General features: G+C 38.6%; 2 protein-coding genes across 3 annotated transcripts in view; one reads left to right on the top strand and one right to left on the bottom strand.

Moving 5' to 3' along the window:
- The first annotated feature begins 1,992 nt into the window (after window positions 1-1,992).
- uba52 (ubiquitin A-52 residue ribosomal protein fusion product 1) lies at window positions 1,993-3,794 on the top strand. The gene is made up of 5 exons (XM_037697970.1): window positions 1,993-2,058; window positions 2,478-2,589; window positions 2,852-2,938; window positions 3,116-3,218; window positions 3,641-3,794. The coding sequence occupies exons 2-5, from the start codon at window positions 2,487-2,489 to the stop codon at window positions 3,732-3,734; spliced, it is 387 nt and encodes a 128-aa protein (XP_037553898.1). The 5' UTR covers window positions 1,993-2,058; window positions 2,478-2,486; the 3' UTR covers window positions 3,735-3,794.
- A 3,152-nt stretch (window positions 3,795-6,946) lies between these two features.
- The window catches only part of LOC119430536 (homer protein homolog 3), a 62,998-nt gene continuing 54,487 nt past the window's right edge, over window positions 6,947-15,457 (bottom strand). For both annotated transcript variants that reach the window (XM_037697959.1, XM_037697960.1), the window contains 3 exons: window positions 10,633-10,743; window positions 9,679-9,759; window positions 6,947-7,673 (listed from right to left, as the gene is read on the bottom strand). In XM_037697959.1, coding sequence (XP_037553887.1) covers window positions 7,488-7,673; window positions 9,679-9,759; window positions 10,633-10,743 — 378 coding nt within the window. In that variant the 3' untranslated portion in view covers window positions 6,947-7,487. The remainder of the gene's footprint in view (window positions 7,674-9,678; window positions 9,760-10,632; window positions 10,744-15,457) is intronic.

Raw genomic sequence — 15,457 nt, 5'->3', positions numbered from 1 at the left:
CCAGCATCCATCCATCATCCATCATCCATAATCCATCATCCATCCATCCATCCATCCATCCATCCATCCATCCATCCATCCATCCATCCATCCACCCACCTACCCACCCACCTACCTACCCACCTACCTACTTACCTACCTACCTACCTACCTACCTGCTTCCTGCAGTCTTAAAGTCATTAGATGCACACAAAAAGTTCTGAATAAAGTTTTTTTTTTGGTTTTCACAATCCCTCTGATATATGATGAACACTACACTCAGTTTGTATACATCTGCTTGACCTTTATCAGCAGAGCCTCCATCTCAGTGTCAAAAGTGTGTTATTGCTGCAACACGGTTTGTTTTTATGAGTTTTGTGGTCAGTCTAGCTTTAAAAAGGGAACGAGAGTGTTTCTGCAAAACGCACGTAACCTTCCTCCCAGTATAAGCATTGACAGTGTAAACAGGGTGGAACAGCCAGTCAGAAGGGTACGAGAGTCACTCTGCGAAACAGACGGTAACCTTCTTAGTCAGTTCAGACGTTTAAATTCAGAGCTGTCTCTTCCAGTTCTTCCAGAATGCAAGCCTGGAGGTTTATGTTTAAACCAGCTAACTGCGAAAGCTGTGATTTCACACTTTTCACACTGCACTGTTCTTGGAAAAAGATTATTCATCAGCTCTGTCAGATTATAGGAATTTTTCTGCTGTTCATTGGAAGAGAGACATTAGAGGGCTTGGTTGGATGCATACGCTGCAAATTTAAAATATAAAAGCAGAAGATGCGGGTTAAAGGTCCAAGTGTGAATAAAATCTAACGGTGTTGTTATTTTATAGGCTTCTAGGAACGTTTAGAACTTTGATGGATAACGACTTTCGTAAAGGTGTGGTAATTGAAATGTGGTGCATTTGCATTGCAAGTTATGTCATATTTGTTTATACGTAAGATCCATGTTTAAAATTTCATTATTAACTTTGTGTTTCATAATTGTCTTTGACTATAAATTGTGATTTTTAAAGGTTCAACTAAATATCGGCATCGACTCGAAGTTTCTGAGGCTGACAAAACAGGTCAAGTCTGTAAAATATATTCTTGGTACATCACCCAATAAATCTGTTCTTGAATACGGAAGTTACCCAATAACTTTTATTAGGATCTGAGTGAGAAGACAGAATCCAGCTTATTACATTACTGTAGTGAAAAGCGAGAGCTAAAGTGTGCTGAGACAGGTCGCTGCAGGGTCAAAGGTTTGGCGGAGTAATCAAGGTTTAAGGTTAATTTATTGTCATTCGCATCACATGTGGTACATGAGGTGTACCCTGTTTGCATGTGTTAAAAGCCTACTTCTGAGATTCCAACAGGAGGTTGGCTTGAAACACAGCAATGCAGGCTACCTATGGGACAGATGGTTGGTAGGCTGCAGACTGACTAAGTCCTCTGGATGGGGTAGGGGCGAAACGTTTCTCATTTAAAGAAGCTGGTCCTGATGACATGATTTAACCTTTTTTGTAGTGTGAATACTGAATCTAAAGTCACACGATAAACATTTATTTATGTAAATGTGTGCATTTTAAATGAAGTAATCCATGAAAAATTAAGTAGTCTATGCAATATATTATTAAAAATTTCTCGTCTGCACTAGTTGTGTCACACAATTTTTATTTTGTGCAAGTTCAAATTGCCACAGCAGCACTTCACAAAGAAGAACAGCAGGTGTCGGTCAAGTTTAATTTTGAATCGTGTCCATGAGCTCAAACCACAATAAAGACGCGAAACAACATTTTAGTGTTGATTCTGTGAGAAGTTAAATTAACTAAATTTTTATAAAAATGTCCTTACATAGAATATATATTTTTTTTACCTCTAGCTTGGAGTTTTAGCTGCACCATCCAATCCTAAACTATATTATGCAAAATGTGATCAAATGTATGCGTATATTACTGCGTAATTAAAGATCTATTCAAAACCTAAGTAAGAAAAGTTTACGTTATTTTAACATGGGAGCTGCGTGAACGGAAGTGACGTAACCCAGCGTCAGCTTCTTCCGCTCTCTTTTCGTTGAGGCTCAGCTAGCGGCCGGGTGGGTACACGTTCGGTTCAGAGTATATTTTGAGATTTTTCGCAATGTTTAAAAGCTTATTATGAATAAAAACGTTTATCTGCCTCATTTTTGGATAAGGAACCTCTTTGTTGTGTGGTAGTTGTTAAGTTTTCAGGCGTAAAACGAGCGTAGCTGTCTTTACCTTCCACGCTAATCGTTGGCATGTGGCGAGGCCTTTCTACAAGTCCCGCTGAGCTAACGGCTAATTACGTTTTTACTGTCAGCTCAAGACGTTTAGTTATCTTTAACGATTTAGTTACAAAATGTGACCATGTTGCAAGTGTCATAACCTATCGAGCTGTATTTTGTGGTTGTGAAAGTGGTCTTCTGTCAATTAGCGGTGTCACGGGTGCTAGCAGTGATCAGTCACGAAGCTAACTTTAACTTTGTTCCCACAGCCTGCAAAGATGCAGATCTTTGTGAAAACATTAACGGGGAAAACCATCACTCTTGAGGTTGAGCCCAGTGACACTATCGAAAATGTCAAGGCGAAAATCCAAGACAAGGAAGGTGAGTTAACTCATTAAATTGAACTTGGTTCCTCTGTAGAAGCAGTAGAACTTGTAAATCCTGAATGTGTTTTGGTTGTGAACCTGCACTATAGTCATCCATTATGTTTTATATTCCATGTACTTTTCTTGCAGAAATTGACAGTTTGAAAGCAAGTTAACAAAATATTGTAAAATTGTTTGGACTAATGTGTAAATTGTCAATTGCTCATCAATATATGTTGATCCTGTGGAAACATAATGATTGGTGGTGCTGTTTACAGGAATCCCTCCTGACCAGCAGCGTCTGATCTTCGCTGGAAAACAGCTTGAAGATGGGCGCACGCTGTCAGACTACAACATCCAGAAAGGTGAGACGTGTGACACAAGACGCACGAAATGGTTCAAATCTTAAACTTTTTGACTAGAACATAGTACATGACGCGTTTGGCAAAACCTAGTTTAATAGAGTTAAAAATGATTTTCAAAATGTGTATGTGGATGCTTACCAAACTCGAGGCTGATGTCACATCTTTCTTGTCCAAAAGAATCAACCCTTCATCTGGTTCTTCGTCTGCGCGGTGGCATCATTGAGCCCTCACTCAGACAGCTGGCTCAGAAATACAACTGTGACAAGATGATCTGCCGCAAGTAAGTTCATATGATTGCGTCTGTTTGCCTTTGTCAAGTTGCATCTAAATTTAGACCACACCATTAATTCAAAACATATTATTTCATAATAAAGTGCTTAGGACAAAGTAGTTACTTTAAATATCCAGCAAGTACCTCAAGATTTATTTATTTTTTTTGGATTGAGCTGCAATTGGAGTTGTCAGTGTTTACGTTTCAAGGCTGTAATAGAATGGACACTATGGGAAAGTGTAGATTTTATATATTTAAACTTATAGTTTTAGTGAAAATGATTCTCTACTTCTTTGTGGTTATGTTTGAGACTTTATTTGCTATCTTGTATTGAAACAGTTAAGCTTCTTAGTTTCTGAAGTACTCCAATATGAATTTTAATTACCATCAAAGCAAACTTTGACAGACAAACCTGCTTTTGCATTTCCCAGATGCTATGCACGTCTGCACCCTCGTGCTGTCAACTGCCGCAAGAAGAAATGTGGACACACCAACAATCTTCGCCCCAAGAAGAAGCTGAAGTAAACATCATGGTTACATTGGCGCTGTATGCCATTTTGTGTTAAAATAAATGTAAGAAAGTTATGCTGCCTGTCTGGTTTCTGTTGTTCAGTTTCAGGAACAAACGTTAGCTTGATTGGTTATTTGCTAAAGATTAAAACTCAGCTGATTTAAAATGTTCTTAATCCAGATTAAAGATGGCCCGTTCACTAGATACGGTTAAATCAAAGCAGTGTCTGGCACCCTAGTTCAAATGTAACTGACTTGATCCCAAGTTTAATGGCTGAATTCAAACGAGTCTTGTAGCTCAAATAATGCAAAAAGTAAATTTCTTAAAAATTTTGCTCATAATGTCAAAGCAAGGACAGTTTCATTTATGCAGAATAATTAGGTTTTTTTTTTTTTTTTGTCATCACAAACACACCTTTGTGTGGCAGAGTTTAATGTTGACAGTTTAAATACAAATATAAGGAAATGTCTCGCATTGTCAAATCTCATAAAATGATCCACCCACAGATTTAGTCATTTGTGTTCAATATTAGTTTTATTAAAGAAACTAAATTCAGCCATTCTGAGGTATTTAAAGTCGTACTTGAAGATGGTCTGCACAAAAACTGAAACATTGAGATGATTATCGGCCGCCTTCAGGCAAAGCTTGAGAACGGTACATCTTTAGTAATAAATGCTGCAGTGGATGGTACCAGATGTTTTAGTAAGTCAATTTTCCAATCAAGGGGGCACTCCACCCATCAGTGCTGAATAATGAGAGCAACACCCTTTGACTACTTGAAATTGCTTCTCAAATTTTTTTATTCTCCACAAAAAAAAAAAGACCTAAACTTGATCGATATCTGCAACACGTTTTTGTGTTGCATGTTTAGTTTTATTAAACCTGCTCATCCCAAATAATCTAGTGACTTAAACCAGTAGACGTCCCTGTCCCCTACACTAATGTATATGGGGACTTGTACAGTATTTAAAACAGGAGTAAGGCTGGCGTGAAGTGTCTTGACATTAAACATGCTGTGCTTGTGCAGATTTTTTTTTTAAACTATAAAAATGTAATAAAGACGTAGGGAAACAAGGTCTGACCTACAAATTAACAGATCAATGCTTGAAATATTTCAGATTTTTTGCATGCAGCGACTGATCACCAAGACGAGTTGCTCGTTGGTGATGAAATATAATTTTTGTGATCAAAACAAGACCGCATTCTTCCTCTGCAGTTACGTCTCAAAACGAGCTAACGACATGTACGAGAGTAAAAGAAAGTTGATGTGATGAGCGCTACATGACATGAACCGATTTTGAATCCTGACGTGATGGTTCTGCCTGTCATTGCTTCATCAGCTACAAACCGCTTTATTTGTACTTGTCAAGAAGTCAGCTCAGGAGCTGAGAAGCAAGAATCAATAGATATTGTTCATTGTGGCATTCACATCAAAGGCTGACGGACAAGTCAGCTGCGTACCAGTTTACTCTTTCTGTAGAGCTCATGCAGTGATATCGTGATCCAAGCCTTGCACTTAAGAATATCCTGGACATTTATAGTGTAGATTACCAGAATATGCACATTAGTATTTTTCGTTGACAAATGCAAACAAAATTAAACTTAGCACAAATTTGATCAAGTGTAATAAAAAGTTGAACTGAACAACATCAAGGTGAGGAAAGCAGCTTCTCTGACCCGTCAGGACTCCTTCCAGTGTCCAGCAGAAGTGAGTGGAATACAAATGGAGTTGCTCAAGTTTAGGATTTTGTGGTATTTTCCTCTTTTTGTTCGTTTGGCTGCTATGCCGATTTCCCACCCTGACAGGAACTCCTCAGCGAACATGAATAATAGAAGTGCTGAGAAGGAGCAGTTCTTAGAAAATAGTGTTCTGCTGGCAATTCTCAGAAGATGGAGCTGGAGACGGTTGTTGCATCGCTGAGTTTGCTGACGCTGGGGCTGGTGGTCGCAGGGCCTGCTGACGAACAGGAGCTCAGTTTACGCAGGGTCTTTGCCGTCGTATGTCCGAACCCTGACAAAACTCCTATGGGTGCATCTCCACAGTGACTCAGAAAGGTTATGATAAAACAGATACTTGTTCAAATATTCCTATAGATGTCTAACACAAAAACCTAAATCTAAAATTTTTTTTTTTTTTACGAAAAATCTAAACTACACAGAAGCAACATTTTGAGTTACTTTGCTCTTCACAGATGTCACTTATCGTTACAGCACAGTCATTTCTACTGTCCGTGTCCAGACATGCCCGACAAGCTGAGATTTAGACACGTAGCTCTGCTGGAAAACAACACTTCTTCTGGTCTTGAGCATTCACTCTGTCAGCTGAAAAACATGAAACTCCAGCAGGAAATCTTTAAATTTGCAAAACCGGCAAGTCTGTTTTATAAACTGGGCTTAAAATTAGGGTTGTGTAGAGTATGCATGAGCAGTCAGTGCTTTACTTGCAGTAGACAACGGTTAAAGTGATCTTAGTCGAGAGAATTTTCTATTATCTCTTAGAAAAGTCAACTTTATGTTGTTTTGGGGGGGAAAAAACAGCAAAACAATATGAATTTAGCAACTTCTGTGCACATGAAAGTTGTTCAGCTAAGAAAATAGTTAACGGTCTTGTGCAAAAGTGACAAGGTGTAGATGCATCAAAGATATTGTTTGGTTGAAGCACTAAAAAGTGTTGTTTTAGATGGACAAAAGTCGGTCATGAATGGACAGATTTTGACTTGTGAGAATTTATTCCCAAAGCCGAAAATACGCCAAAAGCACCGCGGCACATTGTGTCATTGGAAAACTGTCAATTAATGCCACAATATATAAGACTTGTCAAACTGAAGTGTGCTCTAATAACAGATTAACGTTAAAATACAAGCGTTTATTGCTGGATGCCGCAGCATAGAGCGTCGTAATTACGAATCATTTGCTTATCAAATGATTGTTGTCTACTGCAGGTAAGATACTGACAACACAGTTTAAAAGAAAAACACTTCCTTTAATGTGGAATCGGTCTTATAGCTCATAGTGGTTCCTTGTCAAACAGCGGAGACGGCACAAATATAGGGCTGGAGAGAAACCACAAAAAGAAAGATAAAACCTCTTCCCTCAATCATCACGGGAAATACGAGTTCATAGAGCAGAAATGAAAGGAAAGTGTGCTGAAAGAAATAAAGAGAAAAGGAAATACTGGGTTCTACAGAGACACAGATGCAGGAACAAATTTGTGACTAAAACACCTTTTTAACCTGATCTCAGGCTGCAGACGGAGCAGGAAGAGTACCAAAAAACAAAAAAAGTGGGAATGAACCCTCACATGTCAGGTTGTTTCAATTTCAGCAAAGTTTTTAACTTCTGGAACCTTTTTGAATCAAACATCAAATATGGAAAAATATTTTTAAAAATTGGTACAAGCAATCACCTATAAAGTTTGTTTTTGTACATATATGAGACCTTATGTCAAATAATATATTTAGTCGCTACAGCACTAAACAGTCAAAGGTGCTGTACTTTTATAGCAGGCAAGTCGTTTGATTTCAGAATGGTGAGTCAGTGTGGCAGACCATCAAACAGTTTGCATGAATTGTTTTCCACATAGCATCTTCAGGAGGAGGGTAACAACTGCTGTTTGTCCTCACTGATCCTAAAAGAAACTAACGAAGGTGAAACTTTGGTGTTATTTCCACCGTATTGCTTTCATCTTGGCTCTGCTGCTGCACCGGTTAAAGACAAATCAAGCTCACGTGGAGGACACGGACGCCGACTGCGGAGATGCACCCCGGCTACTTATCGACCAGTTTCGCTAAGCTTTCTCTCAGGCCTTTCAGGTCACAGATTTTAACGTCTAAAACCTCGATGATCTGCCGTACTTCAACTTCTGCCTGCTCCTGCTGCTCTTGGTTGGCGGCCAGTGTGTTTTCGGCGCTCTGAACTCGATTCTCCAGCTCCGCGTTTCGTTTCTCCACATCCTGCAGACGCATACGCACAGAAGGATATCAAGATTTGATCACTGAATAAATTCAGAGTTTTCCTCAACATAATATAGTTTGTAGCAGAAGAAAAATATGCATATAAGAAGCAGCTTAATTTTACAGGAAATACTATAAATTCTTTATTCCTTGTAGTTTTCTGCTTCTTAAGGTGACTTTGTATGCCAGATACACCACAGAATAGATTAGAGGATAAATACAAGGTCTACAGAGGCTAAAATCCATAATTCATAACTGACAGGAATGGTAAAAGTGATAGATGACCTAATAAAGACTATGCATCAGATACACTCCTGTGTTAATAAGGAAATTTAATATAATTCTTTTTGCCCTTGAAGCTGCCAGTTCACTTGTTCCTGACTTTATATTTTATAAACGGATTGAATATTCATGAATATAAGGGTCGAAGACAACAAAAAGTGATAAACTCAGAGCTCAAAGTTCTGCAGAAGTAAAGGAAGCAGCAGCCAGCCAATCAGAATGCAGGACTGATTTCTGGCAACAGCTCCAATCAATTAATGTTCAATTTGGTGGATTTTCTTAACTTTCCACCACAAAAAAACAGATCGTCATAATGAAACACAAAACATTTGGATGGCCCTACAACATCCCTGCTTGCACATGAACAATCAAAGATAAACAATAGCGTGATGAAGTGATTGTTTTTACAGTTATTATAAGTGACGTCATAGCTGGAGCTGAACTCAGAAGTAGAAGTTACAAAGGACAAGCGCCCCCTGGTGGCTGGTTTTAGGTCCAGCACCTCCATGTGCAGTTTAAAAAAAAAAAATTAATTAGCCTTTATTTAAAAAATAAATGTTTGTTTTAATAAAATAAAAGTAAAAAAAAAAAAAACCCAACCTTCAGATATTTTTTCAGGTGTTGATTTTGCTGATTAGTTCTGATCTTGCTGCTTTATTCAATCCAATTCAAAAATACTGTCCCAAAGGGAAATTATTTGTTGTAACTCGTTAGCCTCATTTCATGAAGAGATATTATAGATGCTGATGGCTGTAGGCAGCTCAAATATCTTTATGCTCAAATAAGCATTTTAACCACATCTCTGTCTGCACCTGACCTGTTTTTGTTCAGGTATCCTTATATTCTTTGTTATTTTTAAAATGTCTGTTATTTTTTGTATCTTGTGTGATTCCTTGTGTATGCTCCTTTGTATCGAAACTCTGGCACAACAATTTCCTGCAGGATCAATAAAGTTCTATATTGTCTTATCATATTTTATTTAGTTGTGATTACCGCTATTTGCTTACTGCTCTACAAAGTGTTATTTTTACACTCTGATTGACGATATGATAGTCTGTTAGCGAGTTGTGAGGGTGTGTCAGAGGGACGTTTGTATCGAGACTGCAGCCCTGAATCATGAGTGCACAGTCTGGCAAAAATACAACATTGCAGCACCCAACAACATGGACATCTTGGCTTTAGGTTTGGACAACGGAAGTTAAAGGACCCATCTTTACGCATGTCATTGGTTTTTATGCTCTATCTTTATGTTACGTGTATTACACAGAAACACAACTGCCCATCTCCTGCACCAATAAGTTTATTTTCTGAAATCTCAAAGCATTTAAGACTCAAATCTAAAAACGTTTTCTCGTTAAATTATGTCTTTAAAGCCTGGATGAGACTTCTGCTCCCAGTAATCGTTTCTGATTAATCATCTTTTCAATTAACTATTTGTTCAATTTCTAAAGAATTAGAGAGCATTATTCCTTTCATCAATAGCAATCTTCTAAACCACAAGGATACGACTTTCCTTCAGTCTAAAAACAGTTTTTCATTTGACTCAAGTAAAGCAGAAAATTACACGTTCAGTTATCAAATTTGAATGAAAATCAAATAAATAACAACTTAAAAATAACAAACCGTCGTAGTAAAAATGCACTAAATAGGTTTTTCTTTAAATATAATCCCGAGAGGAAAATTAAAGTGTGGTTTTTACAGACTAAACGGAACAACAGCTTACCTGGAGTCTCTGTATGGCCTCTTCTTTCTCCTTCTCCAACTCCCCCATGTCTGTTTTCTTGCTCTGTAGACCCTGAATTTCCTGAAACACATTGATTTCAAATAGTTACAGCGCTGCCTCCCTTGATTCTTCCACGGCCCATTATTGAGGCGATTTAGCCCTTATTTTGCACAGAAACATGTCGGTTTGTGCCCAGATGTGGTTCAGAAAGGAACTGAAGTATTTGGAAAATTGTTCCAGATATCAGGATCTTGTCTGTAAAAGTGAACCTTATTCAAATAAAGAAACAGATGTTGCATAAATGAGACTGAAAGAAAACAGAAAGCTGCTGCTTTTAAGGTATATTTTCCTCTGGGGGATATTTCCAACGTTGTTTTAATTTTAATTCCTTATTTTACGGAACACAAGGAGCTCTAGACAACTTCTCATCTTGCAGAAATAAATAAAACTGCAGCATGTTGATGTGTTGCATACAAGGGATTTATATTATTTCTTCCTGATTAAAGCAACAACAAAAACAGCAGCTAAACAACAGCGCTCTTAAAAAAAAAAAAGGCAAGAAAATTAATTTGTTCCTTTCGGTTGTTGTGTCCGCTTTAATTCTGCACAGCGATTACTTCTTGGAGGAGACAAAAACAAGATTACTGAACCAAAACGATTTCATCTAAAACATCAAGGTGGTTCAGAAAGATGTAATTCAAACGGACACTTTGCGCCTGAACAGTAACAAATCACAGGTTTACGGGAAGTTTTTTTTAATTCATACGTTGTTGCTTTACTGCAGCTGAATATCAAAGAGCGATTAGGGATTTCACTGTATATTCATCTGACTGCTGTGCATGTCATGTGCATGCTGTCGGGCTGGCTTTCTACTCGTAGACTCCCTCTAATAAGAAGAATAAGAAGTAAATTGATTTGGACAGCACTCTGTGCAGGGAGGGTTTATTGTCTTGCCTGGTCTTTGGCTCTCAGCAGGGCTTCCAGCTGCTCCAGTGACTCACTCAGCTCCTCGGTACCAGTCTGACCAGCAGCAGGATGTCCCAGCTGGGTCTCCAGCTCTGCCACCTGCAACACAAACGCACAACAAATACAGACTTAACAATGAAGGTCTTGCCAGAGCTTTAGACTATGTCATGCTCAGAGTAGGTAGTGACTATCAACTACTACCACATGAACTTTTATTCAGAAGATGCTGCACGGCTTTTTACAGAGCCTGCTAATTCAAAAACATGAGAAACTAAAATCTGTCTGGCATGTAAAGAGCAAACTAATGACTTTCAATGAAGTAAACCATGCAGGAGTGTCTGTTTGAGCCCTTATATGTAATCAACAAATAGGGGCTTATAAGGCTTTTATAAACTTTGTGTGATAAATTACCTCAATGTACAAATGCAAAAGTAGCATTAAGTTTTATTTTTCTACATTCAGGCGAGCGGAGAAATGCATAGAAGAGCTGAAACCACTATTCATGAAAATAAAAGTAAACGAAAATATGTTAATCCACCTACATTTAACCATTGGTTTACACAGAACGAGACCTATTGATGTGGATTCCACAGAATATAAAACTGCTTTTAGTTCAGACTCCGAGTATTGTTTAGCAGCATCCATCAACTGTGCAATCAACTAATGAATCAATGACTATTTTATTTTTTTGTTCTCTCAGCTGGACTCTCTTCACTGTGGTCTCCACCACACACACACACACACACACACACACACACACACACACACACACACATCTACACACACCAACGATAATGACTCTCATCAGAAAAACAGCCTTACAGCCAGAGAGAGCTCAGAGTCGACGCCTCTAAAGGAAAAGCCGAAGGATGTGAGTGGCAGTTTGACAAAACAAGGACGGAACGCCGAGCAGCTGAGGTTTGAACACGATGCGATGTGAAGCTCGTCATCGTTTAGAGCCCTGCACCACCACCGTGACATTAAAGGTTCAACTCCCACTGCGCTCTGGTCAGCTCCAGTCTGAGTTGGTTTTATATTTTGTTTTGCACCCGGTGATGGTAATCCGCTTAAGATGTCTAATTAATGAGATCCCCAGTGTTTAGAAAGTTTTGAAGCTGCAGCTTTTTACAAGAAGCCACTTTAAAATTCAAGCATTTCTCAACGCAGCACATTCTGTTAAGTGAACCTGACGCTGACTCAGAAGGCTGTTGAGATGCATCAAAGTTTCTTTTTTTTATTTGCTCGGACAAACAATGCAGTAAGTGGATGAAAAGATGTCAAACGTGTTCACAGTAGTGTGAAGAGCCAGACTGTTCACTCAGACCGAACAAAGAAACTCCTAGTTGGGAGAGGATTATAAACACTGTCCCAAAATGAAACCTACACCTAACCGAATGCACATCGCCCGCTGCCTTTCATGCCAAAGTCTCAAACTGAAATCAGCTTATGGTGAGAAGAGGCAGAATTCAAGTTGTTTAGGTCAAACCTCTTAAAAGACACAATTTGCTGATGTTGATTAGCTGCGGCGGCCATCTTACAAGGGATTGATTCTAAAAGTTAACGAGTCGTAGATGCACATCCAGTAATTACATTCTGAGAGTTTTATTAAAATCTATCCAGACGTTGAAGATGCGTACATAAATACAATTATGATAACAGGATTTTTACTTTTTGGACTCGGCGGGTACCTGGCATATCGACAAATTTGGAAGACATTAGCAGCGGTTCAGGCAACTGTGAGGCTGCTCGTCTTGTGTGAAGGAACGTACCGTGTTTCCTGCGCTCACACTCAGATGCTTTGTGAGCTAAGCCGTAAGCTGGACGCGATTTCTGAGAATCGCAGGCCACTTGCGGCTCCTGGAACTCGCTGGCGTGAAGGAATCGACCTTGGAGAAGGCTATGAGCACTGCACAGAGGAGTGACCACAAAATCTGGCTGTTCTGGATCGCCACTGAGAGGTACCAGCAGAGTAAATAAATCAGAGTCGGTCTGTCCCAAAACAACCAGTGTTATCTGAATATGGCTTCTCCACTTGGCCTTGAATAGGCCAACTTTTCTCAAATTTCTCCTGGAGAACTAGAAGCTCTGCTCCCCCCCCCCCCCCCCCCACCTTTCTGCACCCTTCCCGAGGGCTTCTGTGGAAATGTATCAGAGCAGGACGATAGACACTGTACCATCTCTTATCAGGACTGTAACTTTCTGGCAGTGTTCACAGACAACTCACCCCCTTTCCGAGGACACCTGTGGACCTGTATCAGAGCTGAGCCGGCTGATAGACACTGTACCATCTCTTATCAGGACTATGGAACTTTCTGACAGTGTTTACGGACAACTCACCATCTTTGTCTGCGTCCTCTCATGAATGTATCATGACATCATTATGTGCGGTTTATGTGCAAAGACTTTTTTTTTTCAATTCTCACATTGTGCCCCGGCCAGGACATAGTGCGAGATATATGATTTTTTTTTTTAACCCCACTCCCCCTTGTGTTTTCTCTTTTCCATACTTTTGTCTGTCTAAAACAGGTCTCACTGGTAAATGAGTCTCCGAGGCTCAATGTGATTAATATGTATGAATAAAGGTTGAATGAATATCCATTGGTTTAGGAGATATGTTGCTAATGCTAGAAACAGACAAACACACACACGGGCAAATATATGATCACGTTCACCTTTCATCTTGGATGATAATTAATACATCAATACATAAAAAAATTATATATAGAATAATATTTTCAAATATTTCTTTAAGTAAAAATGTCTGACCTTGACCAGGCATAGACTTTTAAAAGCATGTGAGATAAGAAAAAGCACCAAAAAATGAAGTGGAATTTAATCCCCCACCTCTCACTTTTGATTTACCACAATGTGGACGCAGCAGAACTCATTACAGCCTGAATTGTTGCCAGATTCTCCCATTCCAGGTCACCTTTACTGTCAGAAAATTAAATTGTATAGAGAGGACTTCCTGCTCGTGTGGCCAGCATTTCGTTTAGTCTGTCTTCAAAGTCACGATCTGCATTTTTACAGGCCGTTTGAGGGCGCAGGCGATAGATTCCACTCACAGCATCGATGCCGAGGTTCAAAAAGCCGGGGCAGGTCGAAAGAGGAGGCTGTCCACTCAGTCCCAGAGGCCTCAGCCCCTTTTATTGTCAGCCCTCTGTGTGTGTGTGAGTCCTCAGTTACCGGTTCTGTCTCTTAACGCGATACAAATATTCATGAAGAAAATAAACCCAGAAAAACTGTTTAATATTAACAAACAGGAAAATGAAACTCAAGTACTGTTATTAGACACCCACAGTGCAATAAAGCAGCAAAGATCCCCAAACCTGTTCACATTTTGCAACTCATTATTATTACACATTTATTTTGCTGCTGTAAAACAACTAAAAACTAATTTTTACTTCTATCTAATAATATAAGGTTGGACTTGTGAACACTTGTGTTATACCTGATTTTTATTATGGTATTTCATTATTAACCTTCTTGTTCTTTCCGAATGGTACAATATGTATTTTTGTTTGTTTGTTTGTTCTTATTGCGTTCATTTAATATGACAAAATTGTAAAGCACTTTGGACAGTTTTTGTTGTTTTTATGTGCTACATAAATAAATTGACATTGACATTATTATATTGTCCCAAGAGCCAGGTTACTGAAAGTTTGTCTTAAATTGCTAAAGAGTATTGGGAAGACATATTTTTATCCAGCATGTTAACTATGCTACAAGAAAAAACCTACAGTAAAAGACGTCTTCCAGGTTATCCGTCTTAAAGAACATTCATTTTCCAATTCTCTATGCAAAGCTTTGGTAGTTTTAAACAAAATAAATAAATTAAGTGCTATGCGTTGTCATCATTTTATTTTTCCATACAATGACAAAATAAATATCTTGATTTGGCCCTTTGGGGGGAAAAAACCCAGATGCTCCAAGGTATAGTATAGAGTAACATTTAGTCTTAGATGCACATATATGTACACTTGTTAGCAGGTGAAGTTGTTTTGCAACCAGAATCCAGTAAATTATCTACATGGTTGTTTGTCCAGTGTTTACATTTAAGCTTTACGTCTACTCCAACACCAAATTGCACTTCTGGAATGGGAGCGACGTGCTGAAAGAGAAACTCAAGTATCAACCCCGTCACGCCAGTTGATTCTCAGTAACCCAGGACATGGCAAACTACAAGAACAAAGATGACGCAACTGGACTTCTTCTGTTTGGTTGTTATTTTATATGGCATCTTGATTTGGCTGTGTTTATTACTTCTTTTGGTTTTAATAGCTTTTTCTTGAATTATTGTTGTCTGTACTTTGAATGCTGTCTGTCTAAAACAGGTCTTGTAAATGAGTCCTCATGACTCAACGAGACTAACCTGTAGAAATAAAGGCTGAACGAATAGTAACAACCATTCACTCTCTCATACACCTAGGGACAATTTAAAGTTACTGATAAACCTAACATGCATGTTTTTGTTCTGTGGGTGGAAACTGGAGTACCTGGAGGAAAGCTGCACGTGCACAAGAACATGCAAATATACTGTAACTAATGTCAGTGTTGATTTTCCTACATATTAAAACAATTTGAGTAAAAATAAATAAATAAAAAACACTAAACACATACAGATGAATAAAATAACATATTTTCTACTTTTAAACTGGATATACAATAGTCCCTCCCTCATTTATCGCGGGGGATCCGTACCCTAAAGTCCCACGATAAAAACCGCAAAGTAGGAACAGTAGTACAAGTAGTAAGTTGTAGTTTTTTTAGTGTATGTACATATATATATATATATATATATATATATATATAT

Source organism: Nematolebias whitei, chromosome 3 (assembly GCF_014905685.2).
Source record: "Nematolebias whitei isolate Nwh7 chromosome 3, NemWhi1, whole genome shotgun sequence".
Taxonomy (NCBI): domain Eukaryota; kingdom Metazoa; phylum Chordata; class Actinopteri; order Cyprinodontiformes; family Rivulidae; genus Nematolebias; species Nematolebias whitei.
Note: the sequence above shows the minus strand (reverse complement) of the source record. Positions and strands in the feature narration are given on the sequence as shown.